Source organism: Schizosaccharomyces octosporus (assembly GCF_000150505.1).
Source record: "Schizosaccharomyces octosporus yFS286 unplaced genomic scaffold supercont6.2, whole genome shotgun sequence".
Classification (NCBI taxonomy): domain Eukaryota; kingdom Fungi; phylum Ascomycota; class Schizosaccharomycetes; order Schizosaccharomycetales; family Schizosaccharomycetaceae; genus Schizosaccharomyces; species Schizosaccharomyces octosporus.
The window spans coordinates 961,836-980,756 of NW_013185620.1; the positions used below are offsets into that span (position 1 = coordinate 961,836).

The 18,921-nt window shown below is 39.2% G+C and overlaps 9 protein-coding genes across 9 annotated transcripts; 3 read left to right on the plus strand and 6 right to left on the minus strand.

Annotated features, from left to right (window-relative positions):
• Nucleotides 1-79: 79 nt before the first annotated feature.
• SOCG_04832 (rho-type GTPase activating protein Rga2) lies at nucleotides 80-3,157 on the plus strand (the record flags this gene model as incomplete). The annotated part of the gene is made up of 1 exon (XM_013163979.1): nucleotides 80-3,157. One exon carries the CDS (start codon nucleotides 80-82, stop codon nucleotides 3,155-3,157), a length of 3,078 nt encoding a protein of 1,025 aa, XP_013019433.1.
• A 754-nt stretch (nucleotides 3,158-3,911) lies between these two features.
• SOCG_04833 (Sm snRNP core protein Smb1) lies at nucleotides 3,912-4,966 on the minus strand. Its single transcript, XM_013163980.1, has 2 exons — nucleotides 4,843-4,966; nucleotides 3,912-4,776 (listed from the first exon to the last, which is right to left on the minus strand). The coding sequence occupies exons 1-2, from the start codon at nucleotides 4,843-4,845 to the stop codon at nucleotides 4,336-4,338; spliced, it is 444 nt and encodes a 147-aa protein (XP_013019434.1). The 5' UTR covers nucleotides 4,846-4,966; the 3' UTR covers nucleotides 3,912-4,335.
• Nucleotides 4,967-5,004: 38 nt separating this feature from the next.
• Nucleotides 5,005-5,726, plus strand: SOCG_04834 (60S ribosomal protein L11). The gene has a single exon (XM_013163981.1). The coding sequence runs from the start codon at nucleotides 5,057-5,059 to the stop codon at nucleotides 5,579-5,581; it is 525 nt and encodes a 174-aa protein (XP_013019435.1). The 5' UTR covers nucleotides 5,005-5,056; the 3' UTR covers nucleotides 5,582-5,726.
• Nucleotides 5,727-5,854: 128 nt separating this feature from the next.
• SOCG_04835 (rRNA methyltransferase) lies at nucleotides 5,855-6,970 on the minus strand. Its single transcript, XM_013163982.1, has 3 exons — nucleotides 6,878-6,970; nucleotides 6,784-6,821; nucleotides 5,855-6,640 (listed from the first exon to the last, which is right to left on the minus strand). The coding sequence occupies exons 1-3, from the start codon at nucleotides 6,911-6,913 to the stop codon at nucleotides 5,908-5,910; spliced, it is 807 nt and encodes a 268-aa protein (XP_013019436.1). The 5' UTR covers nucleotides 6,914-6,970; the 3' UTR covers nucleotides 5,855-5,907.
• A 139-nt stretch (nucleotides 6,971-7,109) lies between these two features.
• On the minus strand, nucleotides 7,110-12,404 carry SOCG_04836 (clathrin heavy chain Chc1). Its single transcript, XM_013163983.1, has 3 exons — nucleotides 12,304-12,404; nucleotides 12,178-12,248; nucleotides 7,110-12,083 (listed from the first exon to the last, which is right to left on the minus strand). The coding sequence occupies exons 1-3, from the start codon at nucleotides 12,343-12,345 to the stop codon at nucleotides 7,226-7,228; spliced, it is 4,971 nt and encodes a 1,656-aa protein (XP_013019437.1). The 5' UTR covers nucleotides 12,346-12,404; the 3' UTR covers nucleotides 7,110-7,225.
• Nucleotides 12,405-13,034: 630 nt separating this feature from the next.
• On the minus strand, nucleotides 13,035-13,773 carry SOCG_04837 (60S ribosomal protein L20). Its single transcript, XM_013163984.1, has one exon. It carries the CDS (start codon nucleotides 13,678-13,680, stop codon nucleotides 13,150-13,152), a length of 531 nt encoding a protein of 176 aa, XP_013019438.1. The 5' UTR covers nucleotides 13,681-13,773; the 3' UTR covers nucleotides 13,035-13,149.
• A 336-nt stretch (nucleotides 13,774-14,109) lies between these two features.
• SOCG_04838 (uncharacterized protein) lies at nucleotides 14,110-14,823 on the plus strand (the record flags this gene model as incomplete). The annotated part of the gene is made up of 1 exon (XM_013163985.1): nucleotides 14,110-14,823. The coding sequence occupies one exon, from the start codon at nucleotides 14,110-14,112 to the stop codon at nucleotides 14,821-14,823; it is 714 nt and encodes a 237-aa protein (XP_013019439.1).
• On the minus strand, nucleotides 14,820-16,284 carry SOCG_04839 (adenine DNA glycosylase Myh1; the record flags this gene model as incomplete). Its single annotated transcript, XM_013163986.1, has 3 exons — nucleotides 14,820-15,412; nucleotides 15,454-15,647; nucleotides 15,695-16,284. 3 exons carry the CDS (start codon nucleotides 16,282-16,284, stop codon nucleotides 14,820-14,822), a joined length of 1,377 nt encoding a protein of 458 aa, XP_013019440.1.
• A 296-nt stretch (nucleotides 16,285-16,580) lies between these two features.
• SOCG_04840 (aspartic protease Sxa1) lies at nucleotides 16,581-18,727 on the minus strand. Its single transcript, XM_013163987.1, has one exon. The coding sequence runs from the start codon at nucleotides 18,524-18,526 to the stop codon at nucleotides 16,946-16,948; it is 1,581 nt and encodes a 526-aa protein (XP_013019441.1). The 5' UTR covers nucleotides 18,527-18,727; the 3' UTR covers nucleotides 16,581-16,945.
• Between the last annotated feature and the right edge of the window lie 194 nt (nucleotides 18,728-18,921).

Below are 18,921 nucleotides of genomic sequence, written 5' to 3' on the forward strand. Positions count from 1 at the left end.
TGGAAGCGTATAGGATAAATGTATAAAAATAATGAAAGGAAGTAATTCCTTTGAAAATAAATTCGATAAAGGAACGAATATGAGTTTGAAAGAAGAGCCTAAATTTGACGATAGCAACGCGACTTCAGGAGGCCAAAACGAAAAACTATTCCAGTTGATAACTAATCAAAGAAATATCATCAACGATTTGCGTAGGGACTTGAAGCAAGCTGTTTCTGAGAATGGCCTTTTGAAATCAAAATTGAGTAGGTTGGAAAATATGGAAGCCTCGGCTTCTCAGATGAACAGTGGCACTGAAAGTTTGGTTGCAAAAGTCGAATCAAGGGATCAGAGGAACAATTTATCACCTAGTTATCTCACAAGTACTGACAAGAATGGTCGATTATCGGTTTCTTCCTTTGTTCCTCGAAGTTCCCCTTTAGAAGATCGCAATCCTAATTCCTATGATGATAGACCACAACTTTTGTTGAATACGAAACGTCTTCCTGTACATACTTCTTCTGGTACATACGACCCGCGATCAGCACTTTCTTCGCCTGTGTCCTACGAAAGATATGCAGCTTTGCGAAATGAAGCTGCAAAGACTCGATGGTATATGAAAGAAGATCTAGATTCTGCTGAAAGTTTTTCTCCTACTTCAACGAACAATAAGTTTTCGTCTGTTCAAGACCTATGGGATAGCAGTTTTACCGACCAGTTTTTTGAAAATTCTTCAGCTCCTAAAGGTTCTAAAATTGATAGTAAGAATTCGCATCCTAGCCTTTACGTTCCTACCCCTTCCTTAGCTTATCCAGATCCCGAGTCTAAATTGAAGAGTCATTTGATTAATGATTCGCCTGAAACACTTGCCTCTGAACCCTTATCTACCTTAAAGGTCCCGGATAGCGAGATTTGCTTGACACGTCGTCTTTCTGATTCTAATCGGACGTGGACTATCGTTGAACCTCCTCCCTCGGAACAAATAGATCAACAAAATCTTTTGACTCAACCGAAAGAACCTAGAAAATCCACTGCGAAGTCCTTCCTCTCGTCCTTCTCGTCGTTGACATCATTTGCTCGTCCCAAGCCAGAAAATCGCACTAAAAGTGATTCCGTAGCTGGTCATCCACAGTCGATGTCTACTAGTAACTCCGAAACTTTGTACAATAGCAAGCTTAGTTTCAGGTTGGATGAATCATTGGTGCGGTACTTGAAGTTTGATTTAATGAAAACTACTCTATCTTCTTCTTCTACTGTATTTGATAATATAATTCTACATTTTGTTGTTGGTGTTACCGCTGTACCACCACTTGCTTCTCAGTGGAAGGATGAAGTGTGGAGCTATTCCAGAAGTATTGGTCAATGTCGAGCATTTGATGCTTCATTTGTATTAGATGTGGGTGCACCACCATTTCCAACTCTTGATTGGTTTACAAACGATTCATCCTATATACAAAATGAGCTACTTCGACGATCTGTTGATACATACTTTCGTTATATTTTTCAAGCTGATCTTACTTTAGAGCAGAAAGTTAAGCTTATTCAGTTCTTGAGTAAAGATACTTTAAGAGAATATCTCAACGATGTTTTCTTTCTTCCTCCTGAACACGCTCAAAAAGAAGGAATCTTGCTTAGATATATTAAGAACAGCGGACTTGTTTCCCGCTACTTTTATTTGAAAGACAAGGTTCTGTATTATGCGGAAAACCGTAATGCACCTGTTTTGGGAACAATACAGTTGCAAGACGCGCTCGTCCATAGATATAGCGCAAATCTTCCTATCTTTACTGTTATTGATCCTCCTCATCAATTTTTAACCGGTGAAAATTATCAATCCGCGTTTGTTATACAAGAAAAGCAAACTGAACAAAAAAATGGAACAGATACTATTCATGTCCTATTGGCGAAAAACATAGAAGATCAGCAGAGTTGGTTACGTGCTATCGTCAATCAGATCCCCTCAATTTCTACCGCATCTACACCTGTTGATCTTCAAATTCAGGCTTCTGATTTTCCTGGATCCCGTCGGAATCAAACCGAAAAGCAAGAAGAAAGGATTAATCGAACGGATCTCTCACAAAACGATGATCGCTGGAGTTTAGAAGAGGATACTATGCGAACCGGTACCGCGGATAACGAGAATTTTGAAAAATTAAAGGATGTAGGAAGTATTAGTGATGATGCAAGTTTGAACCTTGACACTCCTCCTATTGAAAGCAGTGACACTGCAGATCTGTCAAGTGAAAGAAGTGAAACTGGATTATCATTTGCAAGCACTTCCGGAAATAGCATTTTGGAGACTGATCCTAGAATAATGAAGCTTGCACAAAGTTCTAGTAGCGAAAAAGAATTATCAAGAAAGGATAACGATGCGTCTATAGAAGAGGACTTCCTGAATCATTTCAAACGAGTTAATGTTTCGGGAAATAAGATGTCACAACAAGTAGATCAGCTTTCAGATACAAACAGTATGGAAGAGGTCAATAATGAGCCGTCTTCCAATACCATTGATGATGGTGGTATCGGCCCAGAATCGACGTCGTTAACGACATCAAAGGAGGTTCCGACGAAACAAACTGAGGTTTTTGGAATACCGCTGGTGGACGCGGTAAATCTAGGCTCGCAGTTTAACGAGAGTGGACTTCCTATTGTGATTTACAGGTGCTTAGAGTACTTGGAGACCGTACGTGCAGAGAAAGAAGAAGGTATATATCGATTGAGTGGCTCTTCTTCCGCAATTAAAGGTTTAAAAGAACAATTTAATAAAGGCATTGATTATGACTTGGTGAACTCTGAAGAAATGTTTGACGTTCATGCTGTAGCTGCTTTATTGAAACTTTATCTTCGTGAGTTACCAACCAATTTACTGGATAATTCGTTGACAAAAATCATTGAATTAATGCCGGGAATTCCTCATACGAAAAGCTCGATGGATGAACTTACTCGTATACTTGGGGAACTACCCGTTGAAAACTTCGTCCTTCTGGACTCTCTTCTGCACCATCTCCGCAGGATTATCACCTTTGAAAAATACAACAAAATGAATGTGAGAAATGTTGGAATCGTTTTTTCTCCGACATTGAATATTCCTTCTGAAGTTTTTAATATGCTCATTGAAAACTATGAGCTCATTTTCACTGACTATATTCGTCAAGCAAATGCGAATTTAGTTGATTAATATGTACCCATTTCGTTCTTTTCTTTTTATTCGGATGTAATTGACGCTCTTTATTTCTTAATTCTGGGATTTCTTTTCTTTTCTTTGCGTTTTATCGTTCTTTAGCATTTTATGATTTAATTTATGAATTAAATATGTTTGGGGTTTAAATAAAAAACGAAAAACCAATAAAAGAAAAAAAAGAGACAGAAGCTTTATTGAAACTTTATCTTTGTATATAGCAAAATTCGCTTAGGATAATTCGTTGACAAAAATCATTGAATTAATGCCGGGAATTCCTCATACGAAAAGCTCGATGGATGAACTTACTCGTATACTTGGGGAACTACCCGTTGAAAACTTCGTCCTTCTGGACTCTCTTCTGCACCATCTCCGCAGGATTATCACCTTTGAAAAATACAACAAAATGAATGTGAGAAATGTTGGAATCGTTTTTTCTCCGACATTGAATATTCCTTCTGAAGTTTTTAATATGCTCATTGAAAACTATGAGCTCATTTTCACTGACTATATTCGTCAAGCAAATGCGAATTTAGTTGATTAATATGTACCCATTTCGTTCTTTTCTTTTTATTCGGATGTAATTGACGCTCTTTATTTCTTAATTCTGGGATTTCTTTTCTTTTCTTTGCGTTTTATCGTTCTTTAGCATTTTATGATTTAATTTATGAATTAAATATGTTTGGGGTTTAAATAAAAAACGAAAAACCAAAAAAAAAAAAAAAAAAAAAAAAAAAAAAAAAAAAAAACTACATTACCTATTGTATATAGCAAAAATTCGTTTTTAGGAAGTTCTATTCAAGTAATAATTAATGATATTTGCGTTAAACGTAAATTTCCTAACATGAACGAGACCGTGAATGAAGCTTAAAGTAAAGGGTCTAAACTGATCGCTAAAACCTTCTTCAACTTTTTCTTTAAACCATGTCAATGAAATAAATTTAGAGATGAGCATCTTCTTTTCCTTTAAGTATAACATTTAGAATACAATGTTGATCATCTATAGGATATGGGGCTTCGTGTTGTGTCTGGCATGTAAGAGTACACAACATTTATGTTATTTTATAACAGAAAAAAAATTAATCGGTCAAAGCATTACGGGCGGAAAAATTCACGAAAAATAGCTCGAGTGATGGCTACTAGTATACATTATACCTGCGTGTACCCGTCGCAATAGTCTATACAGGACGGAAACCTGGAGGAGGAGCACCTCGTCCAAAACCAGCTGGAGGAGGAGGGGCGCTGAAACCAATTCCACGAATGGGGCCAGCCAAACCAACAGGAGCCTGTCCAAGAGGTATTCCTCGACCCGCAGGACGAGCAACACCAGGACCATTAAGCAAACCACCTCTCATTGATGGATCCATGGGGGGTGGACCTTGAACAGAGAGTGAGACAATAAATTCACCGCGTAAAATAACAAGACCTAGCATGCGCTTCTCCTCGTATACTGAATTTGAAGGATTATTCTGTTTACGGATGTGACGATATTCCAGACAGTCACTTAAAACCAAATTCATATGGCCGTCAAAAGCTAATAATTGACCTACAAAGGTTCGGCCATCTTTTGTAGTCACATTCAAAGAATGATTTAACAAAGAAACCATCTTTGTTGTACCCTAAATAAGAAACTAGTTTAGCAATGCATTTCAACTTAACAGAAGTATCCTTCTAGTATTTCTTACCATTTTAGAAAAAAAATCTGAAATTAAGAAAACCCTATGGTGGCTTTCTTATCGATGCAGAAATATGAGCTCTGACAACTGGCGTCCTGTCGAAATGGTGGTGAGGTTAGCCCTACCCTAATAATAACATAACAGTCACATTGTCACAACGAAACGTCTTCTGAGAATGTGAACGTGCTCGCGAGAAGGAAAAGAACTACCAACATCCAACACCATGGCAGAGAAGGCACAAAACCCTATGAAGGAGCTCCGTATCTCCAAGTTGGTGCTCAACATCTCCTTGGGAGAATCTGGTGATCGTCTCACCCGTGCCGCAAAGGTTTTGGAACAACTTTCTGGTCAAACTCCCGTTTTCTCCAAGGCCCGTTACACTATCCGTCGTTTCGGTATCCGTCGTAACGAAAAGATTTCCTGCCATGTCACTGTCCGTGGTCCCAAGGCTGAGGAAATTTTGGAACGTGGTCTTAAGGTCAAGGAGTACGAGTTGAAGCGTCGCAACTTTTCTGCCACTGGTAACTTTGGCTTCGGTATCCAAGAACACATTGACTTGGGTATTAAGTACGATCCTTCCATTGGTATTTACGGTATGGACTTCTACGTCGTCATGGACCGTCCTGGTATGCGTGTCACTCGCCGTAAGGCCCAACGTAGCCGTATTGGTTTCACTCACAAGATCACTCCTGAGGATACCATTAACTGGTTCAAGCAAAAGTATGATGCTCTTGTTACTGGAAAATAATTTAAGTTCCTTAACTCTTTTGTATTCTTACCTTTATAATGGTGGTTGGTAGCGAATATTCGGTAACAGTTGTGTAGTATTTCTTTAGTAACGATGTAAGTTCCAGGGCTTGTGATATACTGATAGTGTGTAAAACAAATTGTCGGCGTAGCAGGACTTAAGACATGAATCCTTCTGAGTTCATGAAAGGATACTGCGTCCGTAAATCACACAAATTAGAATCCAAACTATGTTAAAAAACGCACTCTAATTATCAAAATACCAAACATATTATTCCATTTTTTCTAAATTAACCCTATAGTATACATTCCCTGTTATTACCCATTCTAAAATGCAGCCTTTCTACGACGTCCAGAGTATTTGGAGTCTTTTGGAACGGAAAGCCGACCACGTTTACGGTTTAAATCCTTTTTGTGAACAATATATTCTCGAGTGCTCATATCGTGCTTCCGTTTCAATTTGCGCTTTTTAGCATTTACTTTTTCGTCTTCAACCGACATTTCACTTGTATTCAATGTCCGCATTCCACCGGCTTGTAAAATCAAATAGAACTTCTTCTGTCTCTTCGATTCTGGGTGATCGACGACAATACCGCCAGCAAAACCGCATTTCTTTGCTGTATCGAGAATCATTTGCTGAGAACGGTCACTTTCGGGATAATATTGCATAACCGCTCGGCCTCCACGTCTCATGCTGCTGTATAAGGTCTCGAAAAATCGATTTAATCGTCTTTGAGGAATGTTACAAGTTTTATCGGCATTTAGCAGCCATTGAATTGCTGAAATCGAAATTACACCATCAAAGGTTCCTGCACGAAAGGGAACTCCATTTCCCATATCAGCCAGCAGCATATCCCCTTCAACTTCTTGGGATTCTAAGGCCACGGAAAGCATGGATGGAGAAATGTCCATTCCAACGGTAACATGACCGTAGCTTTCAGCTATACTAGTGGAAATTCCAGACCCACATCCAATATCCAATAACAAGGATGGTCCTTCAGGATCAAGTAATTCTATTGCGCGCTCCGTCATCTCAGCTTGAATAGACTGGATACGAGTACTAAATATTGTGTTACTATTGAATGCCCCAAGGAAATACCTCGTTACTGAACATCAACAAGAAGTTCCACTCATATGCCTCTTTGTTTTACAAACTTCCATCACGCCTTGCAAATGAGTATTTTTTCCAACAACTTGACTTACTTGCTATTGTATTTGCCCGCCTCTTCATCGTTATAGAACTAAATTCAATGTCAGCATCGTGTCTCTTTTCTTTTTCCTTTTACTTTCCACTTACGAGTTCGGGAGGTGCGATATGCTCGGGTCTTGACATATTTAAAACAATGAATAGGCAAACGCTGAAGACAACTTCCTTGGTACCATTGAACTTGTTTTCCTGTTTACGGGATTCGTATAGCGCAGTACACTGCAACTCAATCAAAATTCATGTCGTACAATTTAATAAGGAATAGATTAATTTTCATTTACATGTGCAATAGAAATTGAAATAGCCTGTGAATTACTACTAGTATTGTCTATAGTATCATAATAGGATTGATTTCTTGCTATGAACCTGAAGTTCAGTAGTTCAAAAAGAATGGCATTAAATTTCTTAATAACGAATACATAATGGAGAAAGTGTTGCTTAAAATCCAAAGCCGGAAGCACCTGCATTGCTACTGCCTGTAGCCATTGGTCCTTGAGTAAGCATCAAGGTGTTACCAAGAATACCAGAACCTAGGTTGCTTGGTTCCTCATCAGGCTTGGCTACCTGCTTTTCCTTGATGTCCTTTTCCAAAGTCAAGATTTTGGAAAACATTTCAGCTTGGAAGTTAATGAAATAAGGATAAGCGTAATCTTGCAATCCCTTGCGCCAGCTAATCTCCATTACTAAATCATTACGAAGCAAATGATAGCAATTATACAATATTGCGGTAAAGCATTCATAGTTGCCGATTTCGACAAAGTATTTCATCAAGTCCTCAGCAATCTCAGTTTGTTTGGAATCACGAGCGGTAATAATGGCATCCTTGTAAAAACGATCCTGCTTAGAAAGTTCAATGGATTGGATCCATCGTCCATTTTTACGATAGATGTAAGCTGCAATACGGCGGAATTCAAGCAAAGTATGCTTTTCAAGTCGCCTAGCTAAGGCAATAGCATCAAAACGATCATAGTTATCGATGGAGTCCTGCAAAGATTGGTAATCTTCCATTTCAATTAATAGATCATTGTAAGCATTGTTAACAGCTTCGATATTTAAATGCTGAATAGCAACCATAAAGTTCATAATGAGAGGTGTATTTTCAGATTTTTCAAAGATGCGGATAACACGGGCATGATCAATACGAGAAGTTAAAGCAGCCAATAAGTCGGTAAGGAGCATAGGATGTTGTTCCAAATAAAAATGTAAGGCTCTATAGTACAACTCCAAATTCGCCACGTGTACAATAATATCTTTGAATGATTGATGATCAAAAGCTTCGGGCTCTTCCATCATTATGGCAGCAGCGTTATCATAACTTTGGTCGTGAACATATAAGAAAACAGCTTCATTCCAGAGGTGTGCTTGATCGCATGCCTTGACTACCTTGGCCATATTAAGTCTACCCCAGAATAACTTCAAATGCTCCATCAAGCGCTCAGGCTTGTATTTAGAATAGAGAATAGCAAGCTCAGTATAGAAAGCCATATGAGCACGTTCTAATCCTAAACCGGCTTCCATAAGGGAAATGACTTCGTCAAAATAGCCACGGTCCTCATACAAGCGGATTAGGAATGTAAGCTCTTCAGCGTGAACAATCAAGTTCAAGCCACAGATTTGAGCTAAACGGAATTCACGCTGTTCGATACAGGCAGTTCCGACTTGCTTCCATACTTTTATTGAGTTTGCCTTACGAGCGCAATCAACAGCACCTTGATATTCGCTTAAGTAAACCAAAGTAGTAGCAAGCATGGACCAGTTGGAAATGCTTGAATACATAATTCTAGCGGCTTCATATTTACCACTGTCAAAGCACTCATCACCAACGGCCTTCACATCAGCCACGTTGGAACCAATCAAAAAGGTCTCCATCTCGGCCAATTGGTTGGTTCGGGCATATGAAACCAAAATGGCACTATCAACATCGGGTTCATGCATCTTGCTTCTAGCCATAAAGAGGTATTTGATCAAATCTTCATACTTACCGGCTCTAGATGACAATTCAATAACCTCTTCATAATTGGAGGGATCATTAGCCTTTAAGTAAGAAGAAATAGCTTCGGAAATTCTGATACCATCTAGTTGAGCCTTGGCTAGACGGGACCATACTTCAGGTTGGTCCACAATTTCGGCGTATTCTTCAGCGCGATCGAGACTGACAATGTCCTCAACGAGAACCTTCATAGCCTCTTCGTGCTTTTGATGAGATTTGTAGATTTTAAAGGCTTCTTCAAATAAACCGTTTTCTACGGCAATCTCAGAAATCTCCTCAACATCGTAATTGTGGAGTCGCTCAATATACTCCATGACGCGTGATTTATCAGCCTTTATAGCAGTCAAGAACAGCAAGTTTTGGAGATTAGCGTTTTCACTGAACGACGAGGGCTGCAAAACAATCTTTTCCAAAAGCTCAATCAATTGACTAGGGAGATCGACTTCCATGAGAGAACGAACCACGATGGAAACTGCCTCAGGATCAGAAGATTCAGGAACAGCGGTTGCAATAACTTGGTCAAGCAAAGGTCTGCGGTACAACTGATCTTGTAGCACATCAACCCACAGTTCAGGGTCGCTTCTCTTAAGCAAATAACGAGCCAATTGCTTAAACATTGAATTTTCGTTACAAAGGGCAATTAGTTCAGCATCATTGGTGCCCTTTTCGTAAGCGATAAAAGCTAAGTAAGGATCACGCTTTTCACAGTATTTACCAATTGAGAGGGTGTCATACACATTGTTTTCCTTAAGGAAAACCTCTGGATTGTTGTTGGAATCGATGTAGATTTTAGCAAGAGCATCATAAATAGCACGGTCCTGGCTACCTGATTGTAATAATGTTTCCAAGTAAGGGAGCAACAATTTAAGACGGTTCCGTCTTTCTACTTCTTCCACCAATTCATCGACAGGGACTTGACCAACAACAGAGTTTAAGAGAATTTTCACAAACTCTTCTTCACAATCCATATCCAACAGAGCTCCGATAACATGTGGAGTTTTTGAAGGATTAATGCGTTGCACGTAAATTTGGATAAACTGAGGAAGGTTGTTTCGATGAAGATAAAAGATCAAATCGTTAACAAAGTTATAACGATCGCAAACAAGGATTAATGGAAGTTGATCAGCTAACTTGGCTTCTTTAAGCAAGTTTTTGACCTTCTCGGGGTTATAAACATTATTGTCACGGCAAATACGTTCAACCTCGGTGAATTGGTTCATAAGACAAGCGGCTTGAATATATTTATATACGACGTCAGCATCTTGTGTAATGTTAACGATGCTTCCGAGGTAATAATAAAGGCCCTCAAAAGTCTTGAACTTTTCAAACATTTCAATAAGTCGTTGGGGTCCAACCAAATCAGAATAACGAGTAGCAACTTGTACTACAACTTGCAAATTTTGGCGGAGGTTTGTGCGGAGCATCTCTCTAAGGTAATCATAAACTTCATCAGGTGAAAATTTGCCGAAGTACGACATTAACCATTCAGGATTCAATAAATTAGTGTGCACAATGACTCTCTTAATATCAGCGGGTTTCTCGTAAAGCTCTAGAGCACGTTGAACTAAACCTGCACGTTCACATAGAGAAGCAATAGCTTGATGATCAAAATGGGAGAACATTTGATTCCCAAGGATAGCGTCCGCGACCTGAGGGGCATTAATAAGATTCATTTCAAGCAAACGAGTCTGCAAATGAGAGTGTGCTGGACTATCATCCTTAAGAGCATCCAGCAAGAAGGCAGTGGCCTGTTGTACAAGGTTTTGAGACATGAAAATATCAACAATTTTCTCCAAATTAACTGAAGGGTCGCTATTGTACATCTGAGTAGCAAATTCAGCGGCTTGGTCAGGGTTAACTCGAACCAAATTTTGCAAAAGCGAAACGTAATCGGGAGTGAAGCTTGTTTGGCTTGTGTAGGTAACCAATCTATTGAAGTCACCAAGTTCGGACAAGCACATAACTACTTTGTTGGGGACATTGGCTGTTTCATATACCTTCAAAGCCAAAGCAGAATTGACCGGCTTAATAAGGTCACCAAGTACCTCCGTGCAAGCAAGTTTATTCTCGTTGTACCATTTTTCTAAAAGTTGAACACGGTTTTGGGCAAGCACTGGCCGAGCCAATTCCAACGACTCATGTTCATTTAATGGACCCTTATCTAACAAGGTGCCGAAATATTGCAAAATAGGTGCAATCTGACCAGGAACAGCGGGTAATTGCTTAAATTGTTCAATAACCTGAGCCGTGCGGAGGATGCCGCGGGGTGAAGAGGCAGCCACTTTAGCCGCATCACCATAGTTGCCTTGCATCATTAACTGCTGGAATTGTTGAGCATATAAATTGTCGGCTCCGGGTAAATTGGCACGAGAAGCTAATCGTACAGCCAATCCAGCATCAGTTAAATTGTTTAGGACATAAGGAATAATCGTGTCAGGGTTTATGGAAACACTCAAAACTTGGCCTTTACGGTTAACGGCCATGATACCGTTCACGGATTCATGGGGAGCAGTAACGAAAATAGACTCGCCTGATACACGGTTCATATAGATGCACTTGGCGGTTTCCAAATCATAAACGTGAATAAATCCAAACTTCGTAGAAACATATGCAACACCATATTTAGGCGCTATTTGAATGGCAATAGGAAAGTCATTAGCAGCTTCAGGAGGGAAGAAAAGGTCCACGGTCTTCGTAGCAAAAGCAGGATTATTAGGGTTGCGATCAATTTCAACAATACTTAATTTGGAGCCAGTCGGTAACCGGCTGGCAAGGGCAAGTACTTGTACATCATAACTAAGGCCTTCAGGTCTAATAACGGCAAATGCAGAGGCATGGCTTTCTAAAGGTTGACTGACTTTTCTCTTCTTGGAGTAAAGTTGTAAATTACCGGCTATGCGATTGTCACGTGAAGAGATACCAACAAGGGTAAACCATTCTTCATTATAGTTGCTTCTGTAAGAAATAATTTGGGTGCCATTCAAAGAGTTATGACGGTCAAACATTTTGACGGGATCAGATCCGTTAAGAGACCAATGGTATACGGAAGTATCGGTGACAATACCGATGGTAGAGTCACTGATCCAAGTCCAATAGACAACCTCTTGTGTCATCACAAAGCTGTTTAGCTTGGCTTTGGCTTCTAAATCAAACACCTGAAGTTGTTTTTGAGCCTTCAAGGCGATAATCATCTTTTTTGGGTGCATAATTACCGAATCCGCCGAAATTGGTCGGCGAACCACATTTTCAGGGTTCTCAAGGTCAACGATCACAACTTGATTGGTACCGTTGGAATTATCGCGAATACTAAACAGAGAAAGAAAGTTAGTGCATGGTCTAAGAATCTTACGTTCATCTGTAAGACGAAGTCTTTTCAGAGATGCGCAAAATGAAACCTTACCAAACATATTTTTCTGATTGAAGAGTAACATTGGTAAAGCCAAATGAAGGCTGAACTCCCAAAGAAGCCAGCTATGGAATCATGTTAGCTTATGCATCTAAATACATTATTTTAGCCAAAACATACCTGTAGTATTTCACTAAACCGTATTGGTAACTGTTGAGCCATTTTTTTAATCCACGGCAGGCAATGCGTCGTGGTAGAGAGAGGGAGACGGTAAGTTCGATATAGCAGGGGCTGGTGACGCCAAGTTCCTTACCCTTTTGTTCGCGAATAAGGGGAAGGGTGAGGCAGGCATCTGAAATCTAATGTCTTAGAATAAAAAAAAAACAAATGAAAGGTTGTGGTAAAATGTCCTTACTTTTTATTCTGTTTATTTCATGACCTTGAAACGGATATGAATTGTTTTGATTTTGTTGTTAACCATGCTCATTAACTGTGCTTGAACAAATATAAACATGTGGTTAAAAGTTCCTACATGACCTATGTACATCAGGATTCATTTCTAGCATCCTTTGAGCATTCTACAGTACTTGTTTAATGACTATGAACCGAAAGACTTTCAGCGTCTGTACTTGTCTAGCTATACACATGTATTTTGGGGTATCATAGTATCGACCAACGAAAATATACAAGAACAATAAATAAACTGTAAGATTAAACAAGTGAAAGCGTAGCGTTTAAATGGCATAGACTACTCAAATTTCATAAATAGGTAGGCGTCTATAGGAATTCCTTGTCAAACGATAGTCGAACCATGCTTCTCCTTGATTTGTACGAGACAGATATTTTTACCTTAGCAACTTTCCTGATGTTACGCTTTTACTATCATTTACAACTAATATAAACAGAAGTAATCCTTACTTTTAAAATCATTGATATTATGCCCTGACTTAACCCATTTATATGTTGAGGAACTGTATTTTATATAACACACACAGTTGCTGTGTCTATGAAAACCATACAAAAAAATTAGTAGAAAGTGGTAGGGCGGTGAGGAGCGAAAACCTTCTTGCCAGCCAAGCCGAGAGTACCGGTACGACGATGAGGGAGAGGGAACTTCAACTTGGGATCGAGAAGTTGCTTGACGTAGCTACGGCGAACTTCTTCCTTGTTCTCAACGGTAACAACCTTGAGAATACGGATGCTGCGGAAACGAGCACGGTGACGAGCAGCCATGTCTTGGTACATAGCCTGGACAGCGCCGACACGGGTAGTGTCACGGAATTCCTTGTACATGTTGTGAGTACCGGAACGAGAGTCATAACGAATCCAGATACCAAAAACCTTAGGTTGAAGGGGCTTGGGTTCGTGAATTTGGTTAATGGCAACGATTTCACCAGTGGCCTTCTTGACCTTGTTAATCATCTTCAAGAAGTACCAGTAACGAGACTTGGCGACAGATTCGTTAGGAGCAAACAAACGCATACGGTATAACTTAGGAACAGGTTCCTGTTCAGTTGGGACCTTACGGCCAACGACTTGATACTCCTTGAGTGCCATTTTCCCCAAATTGGTGTTGTCTACGAAAGTTTTGTTGCTCTGTTCAAGGTATAGTTTGTGACTGCGAATTTCAACAACACGCTTTAACGAGTTTGTAAGCGTTACGGTATTTATTTATCACTATCCTCTGCTTATAGCTTGTATAATGTTTAGAAATTATTTCTAAAATAGTTAAACTGTTTATAAATTAAGATCATTTATGCTTTAGAAATTTACTTTAATTAATTTTAACTTGCATAGAAGTGGAGCCGACACACCGACTTGAGATAAATTACTTATTGTACAGACAGGTCATTCAAAAAGAAGAAAAAATTAAATAGACTACCCCCGCCGTAGCCATCTGTGATTCAATGGTTCATTAAAAGTTTTCAAATCAAACGCCGACAGTAGCTTACCCTTAACTGAAAAGCGCTAGGAAACCAAGCAAAAATGACGGATACGTTGCTACTCAAAGAAATGGAACAAAGAGGGATTCCCTTAAAGAATTCTTGGCTGTCGTTGGTCGTAAATCACCTTGTTCATCAGAGAAAATATGCTCGAGAGAACATAACAATCGAACTAATCTTACCCTTTTTTATAGCGTCCGATATTCGTAGTTCTACAACTGGAGCAAGTGCTGCATCATATGATATTTCCAACCAGCATAATATTACACTTTCCAACCCGTTATTGGTACAAGTGGTTAGGATCAGGGAAATCGGGAAAAGCATCGTAAGCCAGCTCGAATATCTGAATCAACTGGAAGAACGGAAAAAACTAAAAGGCCAGCAAATTATTCGGCTAGTGGACGAAGAAGATCGAGAAGACAAAGAAGGCGACGACAGCGGTATCGCTGAGGCGCAAGAAGCCATATTTGATGGAAAAGGTTTTAAGTGTATGTGTCGACTGGTGTTAGAAGATGCGAATGGACAAAGATTTTATGGTATGGAATGGAAATCAATTCCAGGAATCCAACTGGACACGAATTTAGGAACAAAACTTCTTATTCAGAATGCCCAGATAAAGAGAGGAACACTTCTTCTCACTCCCGAAAACACAGAGATATTAGGAGGGGAAATTGACGAATGGAATCGAGAATACTTCCCAAAAAAATTAATGCAAGAACTGAAAGAAGAATTGGAAGTGAAGAAACTAAAGCCTTAAGCTTCGGCTTTCACGTTTTGTTGTTTAGCCGGGATAAGAGTGGGAGCCTTAAAGTTTGACAAAGAAGTAAGCTTCCTCTTTTTTAAATCCAAGGCTCCTCTGTAATTTTTAAGTCCAAGTTCACACATACCTACATGATCCAAATCAGACTGAGATATCCAAAAAAAGTCCTCCTTAGTTTTCGTCTCTGGAGTCACGATAGCATAAAATACGTGGCTTGTTTTTCTTATGTGACTAAATATATGGAGATATCTTCCACGTGACTGATGTTTTTTTACACATAAGTTCTCTTTTTGTAACCATAAGTTTAGACACCTCTTGAATTCGGCTTCAATATCTTTTGGCCAGGCATCTTCTCCATATTCCATTGTTGGAAAATCCCATAATCCGGCTAAGAGACCGACCGTTGGTCTCTTTCTAATTAAAAATAGCTTTTCTTTCGTTTCTGGATCCGTCTTTTGAAATATGGCGACTAAAGCCCTTTCTTCTCTCTGCTTTGTTTTTTGCGGTCGGATGGGATACCTGTTTACCACCCAGTTTTGCAAAGTTTCAGCGGATGGAGGGTCTGTTGAACAAATACTACAGGGCCCTTATATTCTTGTTAGCTAAAAAATTTGTAATGTAACTCACCATCTTCAATATCATATTTTAATTTTTTCTTGTCTGAGATAACAATCTGTTCTTGATAGCCTTTGCAGATATCCGAAACAGGACAGGTCGAGCATTGAGGGCTCTGAGGAGTACAGGTGATGGCGCCAAGTTCCATCAATGCTTGATTAAAATCGCCTGGGCGCTCAGGATCCACCAATGCATTGGCTAGTTCCCTGGTATCGAGTTAGTAACCAAGATTGTTATAAATCTAAAGACGTACCAGATAAGAGTATTAGCTTTTCCTTTGCTACAATCGCTATGAATGGCAAGCGCTCGACTCAAAACACGGATCACATTTCCATCCACGATTCCAGTAGGTTGTTTCCAAGCAATACTTAATACAGCACCAGCTGTGTAAGGTCCAACCCCAGGGATATCTTTAGACCACTTTTCCGCGCTCAAAGGGATTTCCTTTGGTTTCAACCCAGCTAGATACTGACAAGCTTGATGTAGACGTTTACAACGGGTATAGAATCCCATACCTGACCATAACGGCATGACCTGTGTATTGTAATCAGCTTCAGCACAGGCCTGAAGAGTAGGAAGCGTTTCCATCCATTTATTGTAATATCTTTTTACTGTTTCTACACGCGTTTGTTGCAACATAATCTCTGACACCAACACTTCGTACAACCGCTGTATAGGAGTCTCCCATTCGTTTAAAGGAGCATCTTTTGCGGGAAGATCACATCCTTTTTTTCGCCATGGCAATACGCGCTTTGTTTCTTCATAGAAATCTATCAGGTGTTTTTGAAACTGCTTTATCTCAACTTCATTATAAGAATGTAAACTTAAAGAATGGCTGGACATCTTCGTAGCGTATAAATAAATTATATTGTATATCTATAAAAATATGAGTTTCTTTTTGTAAATTTTTTTTGCACAGCAAGTCACCACGAGTTGCTGGCTGTTACCAAGAATCTGGTTGGTTGTAAGGTTTTTGGTCACTACTCAAAATCATGTACAGAAGCGAATATTAAATCGTCTAAAGGTCGAACGTTCTGTTAATCCTTAAACGAAAGCTCCAAATGCTGCTCAATCTACTTCAATTCTTTGACTATAGCTATAAAGGTAAGAAGCCAACTACAAAGACTTCATTTCTTTTGGCTCGTAAGACAAAGGAAGGTATTAATTGTTAAAAGTTATTCAATTCTTTAAAGCTGCTTCGTATTTAACTATTCAAAAACCAAAAAAAAAGAAAGAAAAGAAGTAATATAGAGTAAAAAATATTCGACATATCACACATTACTTAAAATATCAGCAAACGATAATCAAATATAGAAAAGTAATATAACAATTGCAAGGATTCATAAGTGAAGAGGAGTAACTACATATATATAAAGTAAAGATAACAAGTGTTAAACACATAATAGATAGATTGGGAGTTAAATACTTTCCGTTTTGATCGTAGAAACGTGAAAGGCAAGGAACGACTTAAAAGCAAAAATTCGCTTTTGAAATGGAGGAATATTTACATAACGACAAGGACAAAGAAAAAAGAACTCATCATTGCAAACACGGAATACAGACCGTATTTGCCGAAAGACGAAGCAATAGACTCCTCAGTTCCACTAGTACTTTCTTGCAATGTGCTATTGGCGCCGGGTGTACCGGTTAAAGGAACACTAGAAGAACCAATGCTTTGACCATCCGCGGCAGGAGTAGTAGGGGGTTTGGAAGTTGGGACACCACTCAAAGCGGAAGCGATGTTAGAAACTTCAACGCCAGAACCGGTGGCGTTGCTACGAAGATTAGCAAATCCGATTTTTTGGGCATCCCAATCGTAAGCAGCGTAAACGTTCTGCAAAAAGTATTGACCAAGGATGCAAGTATCAGGACTTGGAACGAAAGCCAAGTAACAAACCTCATCTCCTTGGTATGGTTCACGAGCAATCACTAATTCTTTTATACTGACTTGGAAGGAAGCATCACCTTGGAAGTTAAACTGGACATGATCAGAATCAGAAAAGGAATTACAGTAAACAACTGGGTATCCTTGACTGCTAATGAATCCTGAGTAACGATCAGCAATACCCTCAACAACATTGTCGGGCATGTACAACAAGACGGTACCAGTATCAACAGTAGTGTTTTGGTTGACTTGTAAACTAGAATCGCGCTTCTCAAAAGTCAGTTTCTTTGAGTTTTGTTGGTTGGATGGATCGGGCAAACTCAAACTCTCCAAAAATACAGAGTAAAAATTACTTTCACCGGAGATGTCCAACCAATGGAAATTACCGTCAACCTTTGCTTTATTATAACCACCAAAGATCAATTCACCTTCTTGTTCATTCAGGTAGATACCAAAAGAATAGGAATTGATCAGGCCAGAAGTATACAACTGTTCGACAATAGTAGGAGGTGAATAAGCGACAGCACGGTTGTTCGACGTAACACCAGTAATGGTCATTCCTGGAGACAAACCGATGATACCGGGGGTAACGCTAATCTGCTGGGAATCGTATTCACGAGTGGCGACACCAAAAGTGAAGTTGTCAAGAGCTAATCCAGCAAAATAAGCCTTGTCAACCATGTTATAACCAATAGCAGTGGTGTTATCACCATATCCAGTAAGGAAACCGATGATGTTGCTACCAGTAATCTTCGCACTGGTGTCTGAAAAGTCATAGCAAGTATAGTTACTGCAAATGCTTTGTATTTCAGATGTAGATTTTCCTGGAGCCATTTCCACCTGACTGAACTCGGAAGGATCAAGGGCTGTTATATTATTCGCGGTTACCCAAGTATAAGGGCTACCAGTATCGAGTGTCAAGGAGAAGTTTTTCTTTTTTTCACCCATGATGATACTAGCGAAGTAACTTCCTGTATTAGTATACTCTAGATCCAAAAGAGGATAACCTGACTCATCTCGTTTCGACAAGAAACGAGTTCTTTCAAAATCTGCAGAATCATCTCGGGAATAACTATGTTTTAATCCCATAACAACAGATTTCCCACTGTCGTCATTTGTGTCAATAACGGCAGCAGAAGAAAGCTGATTCTTTGCAGTTTGTAAGACACAGGCTGCTGCCCACAAAAGAGAGAATTTCATTTTCTACTATTCAATGAAATTTTCTATTTAAAATTGCGTTCCTTTATTGTTATTTCTTTGTAAATTTGTACCTAACCGCCCAATTAATGGGTATTTTAAGATGTTGGTTCTTGGCAAGTTTAAATACCAATCCTGAGTTGTCATTATAGCGTAAGCTGTCTGGGACTACAACAAAGAATACAGGGGTTATGTGAAGTCATCATACTCTGATTATGAAGAGCGGAAGATGACATTGCACATATATGTTTTATGGAATGCAGCATTACAGCGTTCGTTAAAATTCGGTAATAAATATTAACAAAGAAAAAAAATTCATGGCAAATACTATATGTAAGTGAAAACAAAATTTAAATTTGATAGAAATGAAAATAATAGAATGTCTTTGTGTTTTCCCT